The sequence below is a fragment of the Raphanus sativus genome, chromosome 4 (genome assembly GCF_000801105.2).
Source record: "Raphanus sativus cultivar WK10039 chromosome 4, ASM80110v3, whole genome shotgun sequence".
Classification (NCBI taxonomy): Eukaryota; Viridiplantae; Streptophyta; class Magnoliopsida; order Brassicales; family Brassicaceae; genus Raphanus; species Raphanus sativus.
The window spans coordinates 10640534-10661828 of NC_079514.1; the positions used below are offsets into that span (position 1 = coordinate 10640534).

The 21295-nt window shown below is 33.9% G+C and overlaps 4 protein-coding genes across 5 annotated transcripts; 2 read left to right on the plus strand and 2 right to left on the minus strand.

The window, feature by feature from the left end:
• Nucleotides 1-3385, plus strand: LOC108848837 (receptor-like protein 52). Its single transcript, XM_018622286.2, has 2 exons — nucleotides 1-2735; nucleotides 2820-3385. Exons 1-2 carry the CDS (start codon nucleotides 137-139, stop codon nucleotides 3236-3238), a joined length of 3018 nt encoding a protein of 1005 aa, XP_018477788.2. The 5' UTR covers nucleotides 1-136; the 3' UTR covers nucleotides 3239-3385.
• A 1842-nt stretch (nucleotides 3386-5227) lies between these two features.
• LOC108850236 (receptor-like protein 52) lies at nucleotides 5228-6705 on the plus strand. The gene is made up of 2 exons (XM_018623805.2): nucleotides 5228-5953; nucleotides 6340-6705. Exons 1-2 carry the CDS (start codon nucleotides 5228-5230, stop codon nucleotides 6703-6705), a joined length of 1092 nt encoding a protein of 363 aa, XP_018479307.2.
• Nucleotides 6706-7005: 300 nt separating this feature from the next.
• Nucleotides 7006-9027, minus strand: LOC108853209 (uncharacterized). Of its 2 annotated transcripts, none has more exons than XM_018626655.2 (7): nucleotides 8900-9027; nucleotides 8717-8803; nucleotides 8521-8640; nucleotides 8100-8261; nucleotides 7975-8028; nucleotides 7730-7876; nucleotides 7006-7519 (listed from the first exon to the last, which is right to left on the minus strand). In XM_018626655.2, exons 1-7 carry the CDS (start codon nucleotides 9020-9022, stop codon nucleotides 7139-7141), a joined length of 1074 nt encoding a protein of 357 aa, XP_018482157.1. In that variant the 5' UTR covers nucleotides 9023-9027; the 3' UTR covers nucleotides 7006-7138. The 2 variants fall into 2 exon arrangements, with proteins under 2 accessions (XP_018482157.1, XP_018482156.1); XM_018626654.2 differs by having other exon boundaries at nucleotides 8356-8640.
• Nucleotides 9028-16765: 7738 nt separating this feature from the next.
• On the minus strand, nucleotides 16766-18686 carry LOC108850237 (uncharacterized). Its single transcript, XM_057007897.1, has 7 exons — nucleotides 18564-18686; nucleotides 18377-18463; nucleotides 18172-18291; nucleotides 17747-17908; nucleotides 17622-17675; nucleotides 17391-17537; nucleotides 16766-17167 (listed from the first exon to the last, which is right to left on the minus strand). The coding sequence occupies exons 1-7, from the start codon at nucleotides 18684-18686 to the stop codon at nucleotides 16787-16789; spliced, it is 1074 nt and encodes a 357-aa protein (XP_056863877.1). The 3' UTR covers nucleotides 16766-16786.
• Between the last annotated feature and the right edge of the window lie 2609 nt (nucleotides 18687-21295).

Here is a 21295-nt window from a genome sequence, read left to right on the forward strand (position 1 = left end):
GCGGAATCACTCACCTCTTATATTTCTATAAAAACGTTTTTAAAACTTCACCTTACTTCAAAACTTGTATGAATCTCCCAGTCAAACACTGTCTGCCTAATTTCCCGGCAAAACCCCAACAAACCACAATTACAATATGACCCTTTTACCCTTAACCGTCCTCTTTCTCTTTCTCACCTTACTACCCTTTTCTGTAATTTCGCAGCTAAACGAACGGTCCACACTTCTTACCCTGAAACGCGGTCTCGGAGACCCACCGTCTCTCCACCTATGGAACGACACATCTTCCCCCTGCGACTGGTCCGAGATCACCTGCGTCGCCGGAAACGTCACCGGAATAAATTTTAAGAACCAGAACTTCACCGCGGTTCCGACCAATATATGCGACTTCCCAAACCTGGAAACCCTCGACTTGTCGTATAATCTCTTCCCCGGCGAGTTCCCGACCGTTCTTTACAACTGCACCAAGCTCCGACATCTCGATCTCTCCCAGAACTACTTCAACGGCTCACTCCCCGCCGACATCGACCGTCTCTCACCACAACTCGAGCTTCTCGACCTCAGTGCCAACGCCTTCTCCGGCGACATCCCGAAGAAGATAGGTGCGTTTTCTAAGCTCACGGTTTTGAATCTATACATGAGCGAATACGACGGTACGTTCCCGTCGGAGATCGGAAACCTATCGGAGCTCCAAGAGCTTCGTTTGGCGTTAAACGATAAGTTTTTACCGGCGGAGATTCCGGCGGAGTTTGGGAAGTTGACGAAACTCAAGTACTTGTGGTTCGAGGAGATGAATTTGATCGGAGAAATCCCAGCCGTTCTTTTCGAGAACATGACGGATCTCGAACACGTGGACTTTTCCGCTAACAACTTATCGGGTCGGATCCCGGAAGGCTTATTCGGGTTGAAGAACCTAACCGTTTGCTACCTCTACGTAAATAACCTAACCGGAGAGATCCCCAAATCTATTTCGGCGAAAAACATTGTTGAACTCGATCTCTCGTATAACAATTTAACCGGTTCAATTCCAGAAGCGATCGGCAATCTGACGAAATTAGAGTCTCTAATCCTGTTGGAAAACCAGTTAACCGGCGTTATACCGGCGGTTATCGCAAAATTACCGAGATTGAAGGTGCTGAGACTCTTTACCAATAAGTTAACCGGTGAGATACCGGCGGATTTCGGTTTACACTCAAACCTAGAGGCGTTCGAAGTATCCGAGAATCAGTTAACCGGGAAACTACCGGAGAATCTCTGCAAGGGAGGGAAGCTCACCGGCGTGGTAGTATTCTCGAACAATCTCACCGGCGTTATCCCGGAGTCGCTCGGGAACTGCGGGTCCCTCCTAACGGTCCAGCTATATGACAACCGTTTCTCCGGTGAGTTTCCTTCCGGGATATGGACTTCTAGAGACATGTACAGTCTCCAGGTGAGTAACAACTTGTTCACCGGGAAGTTACCGGAGAAAGTCGCTTGGAACCTTTCGAGGATCGAGATAGATAACAACCAGTTCTCCGGTGAGATTCCTCGGACGATAAGCGCTTGGTCTTCCGTCGAAGTGTTCAGCGCTCGGAACAACCGGTTCTCCGGCGAGATCCCGACGGAGTTAACGTCTCTTTCGAAACTCATATCGATCTTTCTCGACTCTAACGATCTCTCCGGAGAGTTACCTGAGGAAATCATCTCGTGGAAGTCGCTGGTTACGTTGAGTATGTCGAAGAACAAACTCTCCGGGAAGATTCCTAGGGCTCTAGGGTTGTTGCCAGCCTTGGTCGATCTCGATCTGTCGGAGAACGAACTCTCCGGCGAGATCCCGCCGGAGGTCGGGAGCCTGAAGTTCACGACGCTTAACTTGTCGTCGAACATGCTCACCGGAGAAGTACCGGACCAGCTTGATAACCTTGCGTACGAGACAAGTTTCTTGAACAACACCAATCTCTGCGCAGACACACCCGTTGTTAAGTTGCAAGATTGTCGGAAAGTGCTTCGGAGATCAAACAAGTTGCCTGGGAGAGTCCTCGCAGTGATTCTGGTCATCGCTGCTCTGCTCCTCGCCGTCACTCTGGTCGTCACGTTCTTTGTGGTTCGAGACTACACAAGGAAACCAAGAAGAAGCAGAGGCTTAGAGACGTGGAAACTAACTTCTTTCCACAGAGTAGATTTCGCGGAACGCGACATCGTTTCGAATCTGATGGAACACAATGTGATTGGAAGTGGAGGATCCGGCAAAGTTTACAAGATATACATCGGATCCTCTGGACAACACGTGGCGGTGAAGAGGATATGGGACAACAAGAAGCTTGACAAGAACCTTGAGAAGGAGTTCATCGCTGAAGTTGAGATTCTTGGAACGATCAGGCACGTGAACATAGTGAAACTACTGTGTTGTATCTCGCGGGAGGATTCAAAGCTTCTGGTGTATGAGTACTTGGAGAAACGCAGCTTGGATCAGTGGCTACATGGCAAGAAGAAAGGAGGTGATGTAGAGGCTAATACCTTGAATTGGGCACAGAGGTTGAATATTGCGGTAGGAGCAGCGCAAGGACTTTGCTATATGCATCATGATTGTACTCCTGCGATCATACATAGAGATGTCAAGTCAAGCAACATCTTGCTTGATTATGAATTCAACGCCAAGATTGCTGATTTCGGTTTGGCTAAACTCTTGGTTAAGCAAAACCAACAACCTCATACTATGTCAGCTGTTGCTGGGTCATTTGGTTACATTGCTCCAGGTAACAACACGCTTTAAATAGTTCAGTCAGGTCTCTTGTTATGTATGTATCATTGTTTGGTCTCTAACATCTTTAATGTTACAGAATACGCTTATACATCAAAGGTGGATGAAAAGATCGATGTGTATAGCTTTGGGGTAGTTTTATTAGAGCTGGTTACCGGAAGAGAAGGAAACAACGGAGATGAACATACAAACTTGGCAGATTGGTCATGGAGACATTACCAGTCTAAGAAACCGATCGGAGAGGCTTTTGATGAGGACATCAAAGATGCTTCTAACACGGAGGAGATGACAACAGTGTTCAAGCTAGGTCTAATGTGTACTAACACATTGCCTAGTCACAGGCCTTCCATGAAGGAGATCTTGTATGTCCTTCGCCAACAAGGGCTTGAGGCGACAAAAAAGACTGCCACAGAGGCACACGAGGCACCTCTACTGGTTAGTTTATCTGGTCGGAGGACAAGTAAAAGGGTAGAAGATGAAGCTTTAGGTTTTGTATAATCAATAATCACAAATTTGAGATGCTTTTAGGATTTTTAACGCATGTGTTGTGCGTAAACAAAGCACATTTTAGGCTAGTTTACTAGATAAGTCTTCCTGTTCAGAATAAATGAATGAAAATACTCTTAATAAATTTGATATTCCTTATTTCTCTTATTTTGAATCACGGCAAGATGCATACGTTCAGTTTACGATGATAAGAAGTTGCATAATGACAATAATAAGAACAAATCTGTAGATAAGAAGTTGGTCTCATATCAGTTCTGAATCCACAGTTTTATTCATTATGTTCAATTTACATCTAGATATTGAATACTGATTAAGGAGTGTAAAGCACTCGAGTATGTGAACTGATCCTTACAAAGGTTAGAGTTAAGGACAAAAACGATTCTGACCAGGTCCTCCAAAGTAGAAAACAGGCTCTGACATTATACGTTTCCCGGTTAAGGTTTGTAGAATAACGATCATACTCATCAGAGTACTCGGATAGATACGGGGGAACTATTTGCATGGAATAGTCTTTGATCCTAATGTTGGTGTGGAAACAAGCTTCGCTAAAGAGGTAAGATGGCGATCTTCCACTTCCCGTTGTAGTTTTTGTGTGGCTTCTTCCTCACCTTAGTTGTTAGGGCTATACACTTCTCCAAATGTTATGCTCAAAATTAGACACATGTTGTTTTGTGAATGATGATGTGTTTCCAAGCAAAAGACATGCTATGTATATATTGTTTCATCTGAGTGTGATAGGTTTAATAAAAAATCTTAACAGCAGAATATTCGTTTTTAATTATTTTTATATACATTTTTTTTAATGTTAAATGGTTAAAACAATATATTTTAGTTTTTTATGTAACTCAAACGTGATTTGCAAGAGATAATGTATGTCGATTAAGGGGAACCTAACCTTTAGGTAACAGTATATTCGTTTCGTATGTTAATCAAAAATGATATGCAAGTTTTGAAAACAGAATATGGAGATAGTGTTAATAAGATTGATATTGTTAGTTATGATGATTGCTTTAAAATAAGAAAAGATCTTGGAATGTTATTGATTTAACTCTGTAGGAAATTATTAGTTTAGATTTGGTACACCGGAAATTCTTTTTATACTAATTTACTGAATATTCATTTATACTAAATAACCAAATAAAGTATTATAAATATATTTTGCATATTATACAAACCATACAAGTGTTTATGAAAAATAGTTTGTAAATATTTTGAAGAACAATCGAAAATCGCACAAATATATTTTGCATATTACAGAAACCATACAATTCTATTCATTAAAAATAGTTTGTAAATATTTTGAAGAACAATCGAAAAGCACACAAATGTTACAAAAGGTACAATCTATTAAAGTGATACTTAGATGAAAAACAATATATTGGTTGAGTTATCATGATATATACTGGATCAATTTTTTTTTGTGGTAGGTGTTACATAATTGGAATATACTAGTAGTCAACTGAATTTTGATAGATTGGATTTGATTTGGTGGACAATAGTAAACTGGACAATAATTGGTTTTGAAACACGTTAGTTTTGGTTTAGTTTGTAAAAAAAAAATTTGTTAACGGTTTAGTTTGTAAATTAATTAGCTGGTTTGTTAATATTCTAAAATTTTGATATTAAAGGCCAGTGGCATTATAACATAAGGAGCTATTCTATAAATAAAAAAAGTGTAATGATTTACAAAATACGAAAGCCGGAATTTTCTACTAGTTTTCTATGTTGCAACTTGCAAGACTGCCACAAGTTGTCAAAATACAAGTCGTAATGCGATCTGATCGCCAAACCCACAATTTCTGACTATTCAGCTAATCACTCACCTCTTATTTTTTCTGTGCGTACAAAAACTGAACTCTTATCTCGTCTATAAAAATTCATTAAAAACTGCAACTAACTTCAAACTTGTCTGAATCCCTACCAGTCAAACTCTGTTTGACAAATTTCCCGACAAAACCCCAACGAACAAAAACTACAAATATGACTCTTTTACCCTTACCATTCATGCTCTTCCTTCTCACCTCACTACCCTTTTCTGTAATTTCGCAGCTCGACGAACGGTCAACACTTCTTAACCTGAAACGCAGTCTCGGAGACCCACCGTCTCTCCGCCTATGGAACAACACATCTTCCCCGTGCGACTGGTCGGAGATTACCTGCGTCGCCGGAAACGTCACCGGGATAAGTTTAAGGAACCAGACCATCGCCGCAACGGTTCCGACCAATATATGCGATTTCCCAAACCTGGAAACTCTCGACTTGTCGTCTAATCGATTCTCCGGAAACTTTCCGACCGTTCTCTACAACTGCACCAAGCTTCGAGATCTCGATCTCTCCCAGAACAACTTCAACGGCACGCTTCCCGCCGACATCGACCGTCTATCACAACAACTCGAGATTCTCGACCTCAGTTCTAACTCCTTCTCCGGCGAAATCCCACCGGAGATCGGGAACCTAAAGTTCAGAACGCTTAACTTGTCCTCAAACATGCTCATCGGAGAATTACCGGACCAACTTGATAACCTTGCGTACGAGACAAGTTTCTTGAACAACACCAATCTCTGCGCAGACAAACCCGTTGTTAAGTTGCAGGATTGTCGGAAAGGGCTCCGGAAATCAAGACGGTTGCCTGGGGCAATCTTCGCCATCATTGTAGTCATCGGTGCTCTGATCCTCGCCGTCACTCTGGTTCTGACGTTCATTGCGGTTCGGGACTACACAAGGAAACGAAGAACAAGCGGAGAACAAGAAAATAAAGAAAATAAAGGTTGTTTATCATCGTTTATTTTTAATACTTGTTTTCGGTATACACGATGATGTAAAATTATTTTGTATCATTTATATAATTGATTTTGGAAGTGGTGATGCAAATAATTTACATAAATAACCGATGCAAAAAAGATTAAATATTTACATCAATTTGTTATAAGTGATATCAATACATCAGTTGCCAAAAAATGATATTAACATTGACATCTGTTTTGTAAATGGTGTAACTTTGATATCACGATTAAAGTAACTGATTTTAGTTTTTGTATCATTTATGATAATTGAAGTAAAGTTAAAATTCATTTTTAAAATTGAACGAAAAGATCCATGTGTATAGCTTAGGTGTAGTTTTGTTAGAGCTGGTGACCGGAAGAGAAGGAAACAACGGAGATGAACATACAAACTTGGCAGATTGGTCATGGAGACATTACCAATCTAAGAAACCGATCACAGAGGCTTTTGATGAGGACATCAAAGATGCTTCTAACACGGAGGAGATGACAACAATGTTTAAGATAGGTCTAATGTGTACTACACATTGCCTAGTCACATGCCTTCCAAAAGAGATCTTTTATTCTTTTATGTTCTTCGCCAACAAGGACTTGAGGCGACAAAAAGGACTGCAACAGAGGCATCTGTGGCACTTTTACTGGTTAGTTTATCTGGTCGGAGGACAAGTAAAAGGGTAGAAGATGAAGCTTTAGGTTTTGTATAATCAATCATCACAAATTTTTAGGCTATTTTAAGAATTTTTAACGCATGTGTCGTGTGTAAACAAAGAACAGTTTAGGCTAGTTAACTATATAAGTCTTTCTGTTCAGAATAAATGAAAGGAAATTGTCTCAATAAATTTGAAATTCCTTGTTATTTCTCTTATTTTTGAATCAAGGCAAGATGCATACAGAGAAGCAGAGAGATGTGTGACTGATTTGAGTTACATAATGACAATAATAAGAACAAATCTGTAAATAAGAAGTTGGTCTCATATCAGTTGCGAATCCGTAGTTTTATTCATTACGTTTAGATAAGTTCAGTTTACATCTAGATATTGAACACACTGTATTGATTTAGGAGTTTAAATCATTATTCAGGTATTTGAATTCTGCTCTAGAAAAGTTAGAGTTAAGGACAAAAACGATTCTGACCAGGTCCTCCAAAGAAGAACATGGGCTCTGACATATACGTTTCCCGGTCAAGCTTTGTAGAATAACAATCGTACTCATCAGAGTACTCGGATAGATACTCGGGATACTTGATCTGCAAGGAATAGTCTTTGATCCTAACGTTGGTGTGGAAACAAGATTCGCCAAAGCGGTAAGATGCCCATCTTCCACTTCCCATAGTAGTTTTTGTGTGTGGGTTCTTCCTCACGTCAGCGCTATACACTTCTCCACCCCACTGCACTGCCGTGGCGCTGTGCTTTAAGTATGTGAAGAGATTTCCCGGCCAGTACCCTAACACGTTGTTTCCGCAAGTCAACCACCAGTGTTGGGTGTATGGATCCTGTAAACACGTACGGTTTTATGATCAAAATGCATACAAATAAGGCACAAAAGGATGATATGTTTCCTGGAATTCTAACTTAAAACCAATTGACGTCAATTGGATTGACTCATCTTTCTCATGTATTATGTTCAATAGAAAACTCTTGACGTGAGAGCTTTATATTCTTACAATATATATTCTTACAATATATAAAATAGAAAATTTTACCAGGAACATGCTAACAGTGATGTGATATTGATCACTCGATTGAGTTGAAACGGGTTCTACGGCTGCACCCAGGGCGAAACTAGTTGTTGTTTGGACAAAACCGGAGCACAGGAGGTTGGTGCAGCCTGTTGTAGCGTATGAGTCATTCTGCAACCCCAAATAGATTATTTAGTAGTAGTCTTTATGAAACTGTGATTTAAGAATGTACCAAAGTCCCTATATAGTCATGTAATGGTGTAACTTACAGTCCAATAGGTGAATAGGCGTGTGCGGGAGTCTCCAAAAACGTGTGGGTTCACCTGCAAATAGTTTTATGGGGGTTACTTCTAACGCAAGCTATATGATTTCTTGGGGTAGAAAAAAAACGTACCACCCAGCCAGCTTCTATGGTCTCAAATTGATCTGAGAGACCAGCAAGCAACCATATTTGAGCAGAGCTGTAGTCGTTATACTGGACTCCCGGAGGGTTCCAGACATTTATATCAGATTGAGCACCAACATAATTGTACCCAAGAGCGATAAGTATCGCTTCCTGTATCATCACCATAGAAGAACTGTTAATTTCTAACAATAATAAATAACTAAAAAGGATAACTTCTTCATTCAACACCTTTGACTTTACGTACCGATCGGTCCTTTGGGAGTGGTTGGCCTAATCTTTCAGCTGTTATATTGAAATTACCCTTGTGTTTAAGTGCATTGTCGAGAAAGTCGTATCTCCGAGGAGTTTTTCTTCCAAAATGAGAAGGTGAAGAGGCTCTGATTATGTCTTCTCTACTAACTCTACGAACCGGTATTGTCCCTTTGGGACAAGTTCCAGATTTGGACCAAATCTGAGATGTGATTGGTTTAGAAGTACCGTTGTTTGGTATAGTGGTCTTCGTTTTACCAAACTCGACACTTGGTTTCATCTGCATTGCATATATATGTATAAAGACAAAGCGGTGTGTAAGTCTCTTGTGGCATGCATGTGTAGAATTTGTTTACCTGAATCTTGTGGTTTCTTAAGGCCGGATGATCAAAAGCATGTTGTTTGTAGATATCTACACAATCTATAATGTCTCCATCTTCACTCTACAGATAGATTACAATCGACTTTGGGAACTCAGGAACCAAAAAAAAAGCTATGAATATTGAAAGTTATCTTTTGCCTTGGGATACCATACATACCTTGATAGTTTTCAAGGCTGGCTTATTAAGAGCCTTTAGTTTCATATCTATATCGATAGAAGCTTTCCCGTAGGCTTCATTGTAAAGGCCACACAAAATCACAAAGGTTAAGATAAATCTCATGGCGACCTTGCGTCTTATTCTTATTCTTCCTGTGATGAAAGAATTGATTTATGATATAGCTTTGGACCTTCTTGCTAATGATCGAGTTTATAAAACCAAATTTATTTATTTTTCTATGGAGAAGTTAAAAAGGTATTATGATAAACTGCAAAACGGAAATTTCAGTGTCAATCTGCCAGATTTGCAACGGCTTGGTCAATTCTTTCCTTCTTTCTTTCTTTGTGCTATATACTCATACTAACCATATATGAAGTTATGAATGCTTCAATACAATGGTGGGCGTTCGGAAATCCGTTCGAGTTCGGGCTGGGTATTTTGGATTTTCGGATATTTTGATATAGGGGTATAATATCCGTTCGGATATTTCTGTACTTCGGATCGGACTCGGCTATTTTTAGTTCGGGTTCGGTTATTTCGGGTCAGGTTCGGATATTTAGAGTTTAAAAGAAAATATTAATTTTTTTCATTTTAAGGTTCTTGTATTTAAAATTTTAGTTTTAGATTAACTGATTTTTTATATCTTTTAATAGATTAAATTATTAATAGATTTGAAGGTAATATTTCAAAATTAAATAAACTCTAATTTGACTACTATTTTTAGAATTTGGATGAAACTTTTGTTAATACATGAAACAAAAAGCTTAATATTTATTTTAAGTGAATGTCAAATCATTTTCTCCGTAATTTATATGTATACTATATAATCTTAAAGTATGTATGACACTAATATAACTATTTTAAATAAAATGAAAGATGAAAACTAGAATGTAAGAGTAGATATATATATATATATATTTGGTTATCTTCGGACATCCATTCGGGTTCGGATATCACATTTTCGAGTTCGGATATACAATCTTTCTTAAATCAATATCTATTTGGGTATTTTACTATTTCGGTTAGGATTTCGGTTCGAGTTTTTCGGATTGGAGGCAGGTGCGACTTCGGATATCGGTTAAAGTGTCCACCCATATTCAGTATATTTCTAAAATGTCTCTGTCCAAACATGAATGCTGAATTGATTCTCCTTTGACATTTTCTGCTAATGATTTCTCAAGTCAAATCTTTATATATAAAGTAGGCTTTTTTATCTCCTTGGAGGAAAATGTCATGTGGCATTCTCTTTTAACCATTAAAATATTTTCTCAATTTATATTTAATGGGTTTTAATTGGTGTTAATTGTGAAAGACATTGAATTTTTAAACTTTCTTTCATACTTTATATATAAAGTAGGCTTTTTTATCTCCTTGGGGGAAAAATGCCATGTGGCATTCTCTTTTAACCATTAAAATATTTTCTCAATTTATATTTAATGGGTTTTAATTGGTGTTAATTGTGAAAGACATTGAATTTTTAAACTTTCTTTCATAAATGTCCACGAGTTTATAACAGTGTTTTGAATCCGATCCGGATCTGCGGTTGAATCGGTAGATTTGGTGACCCAATGTAAATCAGATTTTTTTTTGTCAGCAAAATTTAATTCATATTAATCGGATTTAGGTTTTATAAAGATTTATTTAATTCATGCTGCCTTAGCTTCATTGCCTATGTATAGACGGTGTGAGAGCTCGGGTGGAAATCCCTTTACTTTTTCCATTTCAGATCATGTCGAAGTCCCAGTTTCATTGTTCAGAGTTAAAGACAAGCCGATATAGAGATGTTGTTAAGATTAGGATACAACAATTTTGGCAAGCCTGAAATGTTAAGAAATAGGCAAGTTGTTGGGGTTGATATGTTGTTGCTTGATGGAAAGGTAAGAAGATTTGGTGAAATGTTCCACTCCGGTTAAAACATAATTTGTCCATTAAATAGAGAAGTTTACCAAACATTTATATTTTTAGCTAAAAAAAATATATTTAAATTTATCAAGATTCGTTGATATTTGCAAATAAGGGTAGACAAACAAGAATTTCGTTAACAGACAGACATAATCTTCCATTATAACAAAATTAATATAGAAAATAAATTTATGTTTCTTATTTTAAATACATATTTTTAGAGGCCTTCAAACTAAACTAACACATACAACTCGCACCTCCATATTTAAAAAATAAACGTGGTAATCTGAAAAGTATATATTAATACTCATCAATTAGTTTACCAAAAATTGATACTTCACCCTTATTTTTTTTATAAAATTTATAAAATATGAAACTTATTCTATTTTTCTATTCTTTGAACTACATATATTAGTACAAGTTTAATAGATCATAAGTATTCTAATAATTAATAATATAAGTATGTTCTCTAAATAAAATGTCAACTTTGCTTTATTTCTAACTAAATTAACTTTGTTACGACTATAAGTTTTTTATTCTATTTTTATTAAATCAATTTGTAACAGCCACTTATGTTATTTCTCTTTGAACTAAACAATTTCAAACAAAGTAATATACTACGTTCGTTAACCACTATCAAAAATATTAGAAAAATATCATTTAATTTTAACATATTTTTATTTTCATATTTTTAACATATTTTCTTTACTAAAATCATATAATAAATTATAAATTCATGTAAGAATAAAACATACAGACCCGGCGCGTAGCGCCGGAAAACCACTAGTTAAGTATATATAACATTGATGGATTCGCTTTGAATGTGTTTGTTTTTTTACTAACAGATTTAACGTTAGTTCTTTCCCTTATCACAAAACAATCTTCCAAGTTGACTAATATTTTTTTTTTGTAATTCCAGTTTCAGTGAGTAAACGAATAAATTACCGTTACCCATTATATTTGCTTAAAATTATCTTTGTCTTTTTGGCTAAAATTTGATAAATTGAATAAAATAGTTTCAAACTCGTGAGGATGAGTGATAGGAGTTAAAGAGGAAGAAGAAACCGAAGTTCAAACAATAGCTGCAATTGGATTGTTGATTTTTGAAATGGAATGATGTATAATGGCTTATTCCATTAATTCCTTAATTGTTTCACCATTTGACATCCATCAATTCCTAAATTAAATAGAGAAAATATAAAAAGAATAATTCCATAACAAATTTGATCATGAATTGGATGAATTCCAATCCATTTTTTGCTGTATTTCGTTTCTAGTATTTGATAACAAATTTGATTATGAATGGGATGAATTTCATTCCAATTTTGTTGTATTTCATCCTAATATTCTATTTATTTTAATTCCATAAATTCAAAGAGAATCATTCTATAACAAATTTGATCATGAATGAATTGGATGAATTTCATTCCATTTTTTGTTGTATTTCATTCCTAATATTTTATTTATGTTAATTCCATAAATTCAAAGAAAATCATTTCATAACAAATTTGATCATGAATGGATGAGATGAATTTCATTCTATTTGTCGATGTATTTCATTCCTAGTATTCTATTTATTTTAATTCCATAAATTTCTTATTTTTTACTAGTTATTTATTTAGCAAAAATGTGGAAGCATCATGACCTACTAACTAAGATCTAAAGATTTTTACATTAAATCTATCGATCGATTTCTAGAGAATATTATTTCTTAGATTATAGAATATAAGATTTGATTTGGAACTTAGAAGCAGTGTCGGATCTAGAATTTTAAAGGGTATAAGCTCAAAATAAAAAATAGCCGAAAAATGTTACATGTAGGAAGATTTGAACTCTTGACTATTTAACCACTATGCTAAAGACACAGTTAAGGAATATTGCGGCTGATTATACTGATACTATCTGGTGGTCGGAAGTCGATGCTTCTTTTGCTTGGGCCCATAATAGACTCTGATTAGAAGTTTTGGAATGTTTCTAAGTAGAACTGTTTGTGTGCTCGTGTGCTAGGGAAAAAAGCATATTCATCAAAAATGTTGTATATAAAGAAACTTTTGTCGATCCGAATATCACATAAGAGCTACATCGTGAAATCGTTATTCATCAACATTAGATATATTGTAGGTAACTAATTATTCTATCTCTATAATATATTTGAATTTTTTATGTCGCTCTTATGTTAATTTTTAGAATATTTAATTACAACTAGATCATGACCCGCGCACCTGCGCGGGTTTATCTTTTGATTCACATACTTTATATACATGTTGTATATTATCTATCTTATTAAATCAGAAACATTACAACTTTTTCTAGGTGGATTTTAAAGATGGACCTCATATATTTAAATTAAATGTCTCATTCTTTATATATAATATGTACTATAGTCTAACTTTGCATTGATGTATTTCCTTAAATACAATTATTCTTTTTGTCCATATTCCATATATGATTTTCACATTTATTACATATCGATTTAAATAAGATAGATACTAAAAATATTAATCGTTTTAGAATTACCTTATACAATTTATTTTAAATTGATCAGTATACTTTCATTGGCCATATTAATTTTATTAGTACGAATAACATTAAGTAGATAAATCACAGACACATACATACTACGTTGGGCCTAATCTACTTTCTAAAACAAATAACACATAGCTTTATATATTGTATAGAATATAGTAATATTGTATAGTATTATACTTATACAATAATACTAAAAACAAACCAAACTGAAATATAATATATATCGAAAATGCTTTGAACCATTACACACAAAATATATTAGACCTCAGAGATAAACTTCACTTTGAAATTATGTAATAGTTATTTTAAAAAATTAAATTTCGTAATGTACAAAAAAACATAAGTTTTATATAAAATTTTGTGTTACAATAAAAAGACACAACTCGCGCTTGCAAAGTGTTATTTTTACATAAAGACAGATTTGATATTGTTCTTTAAACACAAAATTGAATTATACAAACTCAATACTACATAAAACTAAACAATATAGAATACATTTTAAAAATAAAACCCGTGCGGGTGCGCATGGCCTTTGCGAAAATCGTAGATATGTTTATATAATATAATTATATATTATGTTACACATATTTTCATATAAATAATACCCCAGTGTAAGTTTTATATGATAAATGTTGAAAATACAAAATATATAGCACTATATATTTTAAATAATATATATAAAAATCTACTTCACGTTATCATAAAATTTAAAAATCAAATTTAGTAATTAAACACATTACTTATTTAAACACATTAGTACACATTGTTATTTATCAAAATTTTATATTAATACACATTGCAATCATGTATAACATTTAGTAAATTTAGTAGAAACAAAGATAAAAAAAAATTGACTCCCGCTCGGTAGAGCGGGTCATGATCTAGTTTAAGATTTATAATATAAAAAAGTCAGAATGATCCGGAACCAAAAAAATCAACCCGGACAAAAAAAAATCAAATACCTACTTAGATCCAAATGTTGAGAACTCGAAGAACTCATACCTGAAATGAACAGATTTATACCCGACCCAGTGAACTAAATTTCAAACATAATATCTTTTGTTATATTTTTAATTCATTTTTTTGGGTTGGTGAGATTTACTATTTATTCGGAAGATTTTTGGCTAACTTAATGATATATATTCATAGGTTTCTTTTTTTCTGAACAGGAAAAAAATAAATTTATCTTATATAACAAATTGCTGCTATAAATAATTTTTATAAAAACTAATTTGTAACAGTAATATCATTTTTGTTATAAATTAGTATGTCATGGTTTATAGGTTCAAAGTATAGAGTTAGTCGTCTTCATAGTATTGCTAATATTGATAGATGCAAGTTAATGAATACAGATAATATACTGTATTATTAGTAATCTGTCGTATAGTATTATATGTTAGTAGATGTATTATTAATAATCTATCTTATAGTATAATATGCTAGCGGATGTATCTAGCTTATAGTAAAATATATGCAATATAAAGAAACATGCGTATTGAATATAATAATAAGGTAATAAGTGAAAAACTATGGTAATGGTTGATATTAATTATTTATAAAAAGGCATGTCTAATAATAAGTAGATTAATATAACATTAATTACATAAGGTCCAACCTTAAAATCCACCTAGAAGAAGTTGTAATGTTTCTGTTTTAATAAGATAGATGATAATTTTAATGAATTAAGTTTATTACTAAAATACCATTAATAATATCTTTTATTTAAATTTGTTTTTGTCAATATTTGTTTACAAGTTACCTTATTATCAAGAAGAAATAAAATTTTATACTTAAATCATGTAATTTAATAAAAACGTGTTTTCTTTATATAAATAAAAAAATAAATTTAAGATAAAAAACTATATATATAAATTTTTATATTTTAAGCATGTAATTTAATAAAAAACATTTTATATAAATAACAAGGAATATAATAAAAATATAAATAAATAATTTTATATAAATAAACAACTAATTGTATAAACATGTTTGAGTGTTTTAGATTGACAACTTTGATTAAAAGGGTAAATCTTTATTTCAGTTGATAACTTTTTAATGTAGTGGTATATTTTTAATAATACAATTTTAGATTGGTCTTATACTATAATTTTTCAATTCTGTAAAATGTAGTTTAAAAATTTTATAAGTGATTTGTGTATTTAAAAAAATAAAAAACCCTTATAATAGACCAAAATAAACAAAGTCTGAAATTATAATTAAAATAACCATACAACTATAAATTACACCTAATTAAAATCAAACTAACATTCTAAAAATAAATATCATGGCAAAGTTGAATATTTTTTAAAATAAAATATATTTAAAACATCTCAACTCAATAACATATAAATGACAACTTTAACTAGAAAGTATAGAATATAAAAATAAACAAAATATTAATAAATATTATTCTCTCCTTTCCTGAAAGTAAAATTTTTTAGATTTTATTTTTGTTCCATAAAAATTGATTTTATATATTTTTAAGGTACTTTGTATACTTTGAGAAATATTAATTGTGAACTCTTATCTCATCTATAAAAATACGTTAAAAACTGAACTCTTATCTCATCTATAAAAATACGTTAAAAACTGCAACTAACTTCAACTTGTATGAATCCCTACCAGTCAAACTCTGTTTGACAAATTTCCCGACAAAACCCCAACGAACAAAAACTACAAATATGACTCTTTTACCCTTTACCATTCATGCTCTTCCTTCTCACCTCACTACCCTTTTCTGTAATTTCGCAGCTCGACGAACGGTCAACACTTCTTAACCTGAAACGCAGTCTCGGAGACCCACCGTCTCTCCGCCTATGGAACAACACATCTTCCCCGTGCGACTGGTCGGAGATTACCTGCGTCGCCGGAATCGTCACCGGGATAAGTTTAAAGAACCAGACCATCGCCGCAACGGTTCCGACCAATATATGCGATTTCCCAAACCTTGAAACTCTCGACTTGTCGTCTAATCGATTCTCCGGCGAGTTCCCGACCGTTCTCTACAACTGCACCAAGCTTCGAGATCTCGATCTCTCCCAGAACTACTTCAACGGCACTCTTCCCGCCGACATCGACCGTCTCTCACCACAACTCGAGATTCTCGACCTCAGTTCTAACTCCTTCTCCGGTGAAATCCCACCGGAGATCGGGAACCTGAAGTTCAGAACGCTTAAAATTCACTTTTAAAATTGAATGAAAAGATCGATGTGTACAGCTTCGCTGTAGTTTTGTTAGAGCTGGTGAACGGAAGAGAAGGAAACAACGGAGATGAACATACAAACTTGGCAGATTGGTCATGGAGACATTACCAATCTAAGAAACCGTTTTTGGAATCCATAGTTTTATTCATTACATTCAGATAAGTTCAGTTTACGTCTAGATAACACACTGTATTGATTTAGGAGTTTAAATCATTATTCAGGTATATGAATTCTGCTCTACAAAGGTTAAAGTTTAAGGACAAAAACGATTCTGACCAGGTCCTCCAAAGAAGAACATGGGCTCTGCCCTATACGTTTCCCGGTTAAGCTTTGTAGAATAACAATCATACTCATCAGAGTACTCGGATAGATACGGGGGATACTTGATCTGCAAGGAATAGTCTTTGATCCTAACGTTGGTGTGGAAACAAGCTTCGCCATAGCGGTAAGATGGCCATCTTCCACTTCCCATTGTAGTTTTTGTGTGTGGCTTCTTCCTCACGTTAGCGCTATACACTTCTCCACCCCACTGCACTGCCGTGGCGCTGTGCTTTAAGTATGTGAAGAGATTTCCCGGCCAGTACCCTAACACGTTGTTTCCGCAAGTCAACCACCAGTTTTGGGTGTTCGGATCCTGTAAACACGTACGGTTTTATGATCAAAATGCATACAAATAAGGCACAAAAGGATGATATTTTTTCCTCGAATTCTAACTTAAAACTAATTGACGGCAATTGGATTGAATCATCTTTCTCATGTACTATGCTAAACAGAAACTCTTGATGTGAGAGCTTTATATTCTTACAATATATATTTTTTGAGCAAATTCTTACAATATATAAAATAGAAAATTTTACCAGGAACATGCTAACAGTGATGTGATATTGTTCACTCGAGGGAGTTGAAACGGGTTCTACGGCTGCACCCAGGGCGAAGCTAGTTGTTGTTTGGACAAAACCGGAGCACAAGAGGTTGGTGCAGCCTGTTGTAGCGTATGAGTCTTTCTGCAGCCCAAATAGATTAATTTATGAAACTGTGATTTGAGATGTACAAAAGTCTGTATATAGTCATGTAATGGTGTAACTTACAGTCCAATAGGTGAACAGGCGTGTGCGGGAGTCTCCAAAAACGTGTGGGTTCACCTGCAAATAGTTTTATGGGGGTTACTTCTAACGCAAGCTATATGATTTCTTGGGGTAGAAAAAAAACGTACCACCCAGCCAGCTTCTATGGTCTCAAATTGATCTGAGAGGCCAGCAATCAGCCATATCTGAGAAGAGCTGTAGTCGTGATACTGGACTCGCGGAGGGTTCCAGACATTTATATCAGATTGAGCACCAACATAATTGTACCCAACAGCGATTAGTATCGCTTCCTGTATCATCACCATAGAAGAAGTGTTTCTAAGTTCTAACAATAGTAAATAATAAAAAGGATATAACTTCTTCATTCAACACCTTTGACTTTACGTACCGATCGGTCCTTTGGGCGTGGTTGGCGTAATCTTTCAGCTGTTATATTGAAATTACCCTTGTGTTTAAGTGCATTGTCTAGAAAGTCGTATCTCCGAGGAGTTTTTCTTCCAAAATGAGACGGTGAGGAGGCTCTGATTATGTCTTCTCTACTGACTCTACGAACCGGTATTGTCCCTTTGGGACAAGTCCCAGATTTGGTCCAACTCTGAGATGTGATTGGTTTAGAAGTACCGTTGTTTGGTATAGTGGTCTTTGTTGTACCAAACTCCACGCTTGGTTTCAACTGCATGCATATATGCAGAATGGGTAAAGAAAAAGCGGTATCTAGAGTCTCTTGTGGCATGCATGTGTTGAATTAATTTGTTTACCTGGATCTTGTGGTTTCTTAAGGCCGGATGATCAAAAGCATGTTGTTTGTAGATATCTACACAATCTATAATGTCTCCATCTTCACTCTACAGATAGATTACAATTGACTTTGGGAACTCAGAAACCAAAAAAAAAAAACAGGAACATTGAAAATTATCTTTGCCTTAGGATTCATTCCATACATACCTTGATAGTTTTCAACGCTGGCTTATTAAGGGCCTTCAGTTTCATATCTATATCTATAGAAGCTTTCCCGTAGGCTTCATTGCAAAGACCAAACAAAATCGCAAAGGTTAAGATTAATCTCATGGCGACCTTGCGTCTTATTCTTATTCTTCCTGTGATGAAAGAATTGATTTGTGATATGGCTTTGGACCTTCTTACTAATGATCGAGTTTATAAAACCAAATAGGTTCAATTTTTTCTATGGAAAAGTTTTAAAAGGTATTAATATGACAAACTGCAAAACGGAAATCTCACAGTGTCAATCTGCCAGATTTGCAACGGTTTGGTCAATTCTTTCTTTCTTTCTGCTATTAAATTCATATTAACCATATATATGAAATAATGAATGCTTCAGTATATTTCTAAAAATATCTGTCCAAACATGAATGCTGAATTGATTCTCCTTTGACTTTTTATGCTAAAGATTTCTCAAGTCAAACCAAGTTTATATAACATTGATCGGTTCGCTTTGAATGTGTTTGTTTTTTTACTAACAGATTTAACGTTAGTTCTTTCCTTTATCACAAAAGAATCGTCCAAGTTGACTAATTGTTTTTTTATAATTCCAGTTTCGGTTAAATAAACGAATAAATTACGGTTACCCATTATAGTTGCTTAAAATTATCTTTGTTTTTTGGCTAAAAATTGATATAAGTTGAATAAAATAATTTCAAACTCGTGCGGATTAGTGAGAGGAGTTAAAGAGGAAGAAGAAATTGAAGTTCAAATGATGTTGTTTAACAAAAATGTGGAAGCATCGTGACCTACTAATTATGATCTAAAGATTCTACACTAAATCTATGGATCGATTTCCAGAGAATGTAAAATTTTTTGATCCTCTTTTTATTGTTTAAGGAACACTTTTAATAATTAACATTGCATTGATATGTGATTAATAAATTTGTCATTGTTGACGTGTCAGTTTCATAGTCATTGTTAGTTCACTTATTAAAATAGATATAAGTTACTAGAGTATCAATGCTATTAAAGTTGAAGTATGACCTATTTATATTAGTTGGGTCTAATTTAAATTATAACTGTATTTAAAATATAACTGTATTAAGTAAATTATAACTGCATCTAATATATAACTGTTTCTCTGATAACCTCTGAAACTCCTATTTTAATAGGACACGAACATGGCAAAAAGTGTAGATTAGTATATCATGTCCGATGAATTAAAATGAACTAAAATGTATTAATATATACATATGTTGACAAAACAAAACACATTTGTACATATACGTATATACAATGTGTATTTGATTTAGCTAATCAATTAACTAATACCTCGACTCCAGTCGTAATGATGTTCTTTATTTAATAGATGTTCTTTCCAGTTAAAATATAAAATAATAGTTTTGATATATATATTTGAGAAATTGCCAAAAATACCATTTTCATAGTACCACTTTTCATGTTTACACTAACCACTTTTACCACTACTTTTAATGAAGGGTTTAGATTTGAACGTTTAGGATTTAGGGTTTAGATTTTATGTTTTAGGGTTTAGATTTGATGTTTTAGGGTTTAGGGTATAAAGTTTAAGGTTTAGAGTTGAGGATTTAGGGTTTATAGTTGAGGTTTCAGGGTTTAGGGTTTAGGATATTAAATTTAGGGTATATAGTTTAGGGTTTAGGGTTTAGAGTTGAAGATTTAGGGTTTAGGGTTTAGAATTGGGGGTTTAGGATTTAGAATTTTGGATTAAAATTTTGAAAAGCATATAAAAACAAAGATATAAGAGTCTTTAACATTTTAATAAATAAGGTATTTTTGAAAATGTATACTTAGTGGTGGTAAAAATGAATAATGATACCTTCAAAGTGGTATTTTTGAAAATTCCCCTATATATTTTGTGTTTAAAATATTTAGAAAATACTTAATTTTTTTGTTCAACAGTAAATACTTACTTTAACTTTTGTTTCTATATTTTTATTTTCAATTGACATATAAAATATCAAAAATAATTTAAATAATTTAAATAATTTTGTAACAAGTTAATATTTTTGACATCTATCAAACAACATCAAAACTTAAAAAATTATAAATATTTATTTGTATAATGCGAATAATAAAATTAAACTTCAAATCCAAAATAAAGCAAAAGTAAAAAATTATTAATAAATTGTCGATAAAAACTGAAAGCCTAATTTTTATCAAAAATTATACAAAACACATTTTTAAAATATGATTAAAAAGTGAAAAAATTAAAATTTATCTATTGGTTCAACCAGTGATTTAACCGGTAATTGGTTTTAGTGATTTTTGCGGGTTTTATTGATTTTTGCGGGTTTTATTGGGGTTTTAAACATCAAGACTTAAAAATTAATAAATATTTATATGTAAAATGTGAATAGAAAAATTAAATTTCAAATCTAAAATAAAGCAGAAGTAAAATATTATTTGTAAATTGTGGATAACAAAACTAAAAACCTAATTTCCGTACTAAAAACTATACAAAATAGATTCTAAAAACATAATTAAAAACTAAAAACAAAAGAATAAAAAGTTATATTTTAGTTCAACCAGTCACCAATTCAACCGGTAACCGGGTTTCGGGTTTTAATGATTTTTTGCAGGTTTTATGGGGTTTTTAAATATTAGTTTGTTTATAAAACCGAAACTGTATTTACCTTGGATCACCGGATTTATCGGTTCAATCGCGAATCCGGGTCAGATTTTAAAACACTAAG

Coding starts and splice junctions, on each gene's coding strand:
- LOC108848837 (XM_018622286.2), top strand. CDS start 137: ATGACCCTTTTACCCTTAACCGTCCTCTTTCTCTTTCTCACCTTACTA. Junction 2,736..2,819: donor ATTTGGTTACATTGCTCCAG/GTAACAACACGC, acceptor TTAATGTTACAG/AATACGCTTATACATCAAAG.
- LOC108850236 (XM_018623805.2), top strand. CDS start 5,228: ATGACTCTTTTACCCTTACCATTCATGCTCTTCCTTCTCACCTCACTA. Junction 5,954..6,339: donor TGGTTCTGACGTTCATTGCG/GTTCGGGACTAC, acceptor TTGAACGAAAAG/ATCCATGTGTATAGCTTAGG.
- LOC108853209 (XM_018626654.2), bottom strand. CDS start 9,022: ATGAGATTTATCTTAACCTTTGTGATTTTGTGTGGCCTTTACAATGAA. Junction 8,641..8,716: donor TAAGAAACCACAAGATTCAG/GTAAACAAATTC, acceptor TATGCAATGCAG/ATGAAACCAAGTGTCGAGTT. Junction 8,262..8,355: donor CACTCCCAAAGGACCGATCG/GTACGTAAAGTC, acceptor GTGATGATACAG/GAAGCGATACTTATCGCTCT.
- LOC108850237 (XM_057007897.1), bottom strand. CDS start 18,686: ATGAGATTAATCTTAACCTTTGCGATTTTGTTTGGTCTTTGCAATGAA. Junction 17,909..18,171: donor GTCCCAAAGGGACAATACCG/GTTCGTAGAGTC, acceptor GTGATGATACAG/GAAGCGATACTAATCGCTGT. Junction 17,168..17,390: donor TCACTGTTAGCATGTTCCTG/GTAAAATTTTCT, acceptor ACGTGTTTACAG/GATCCGAACACCCAAAACTG.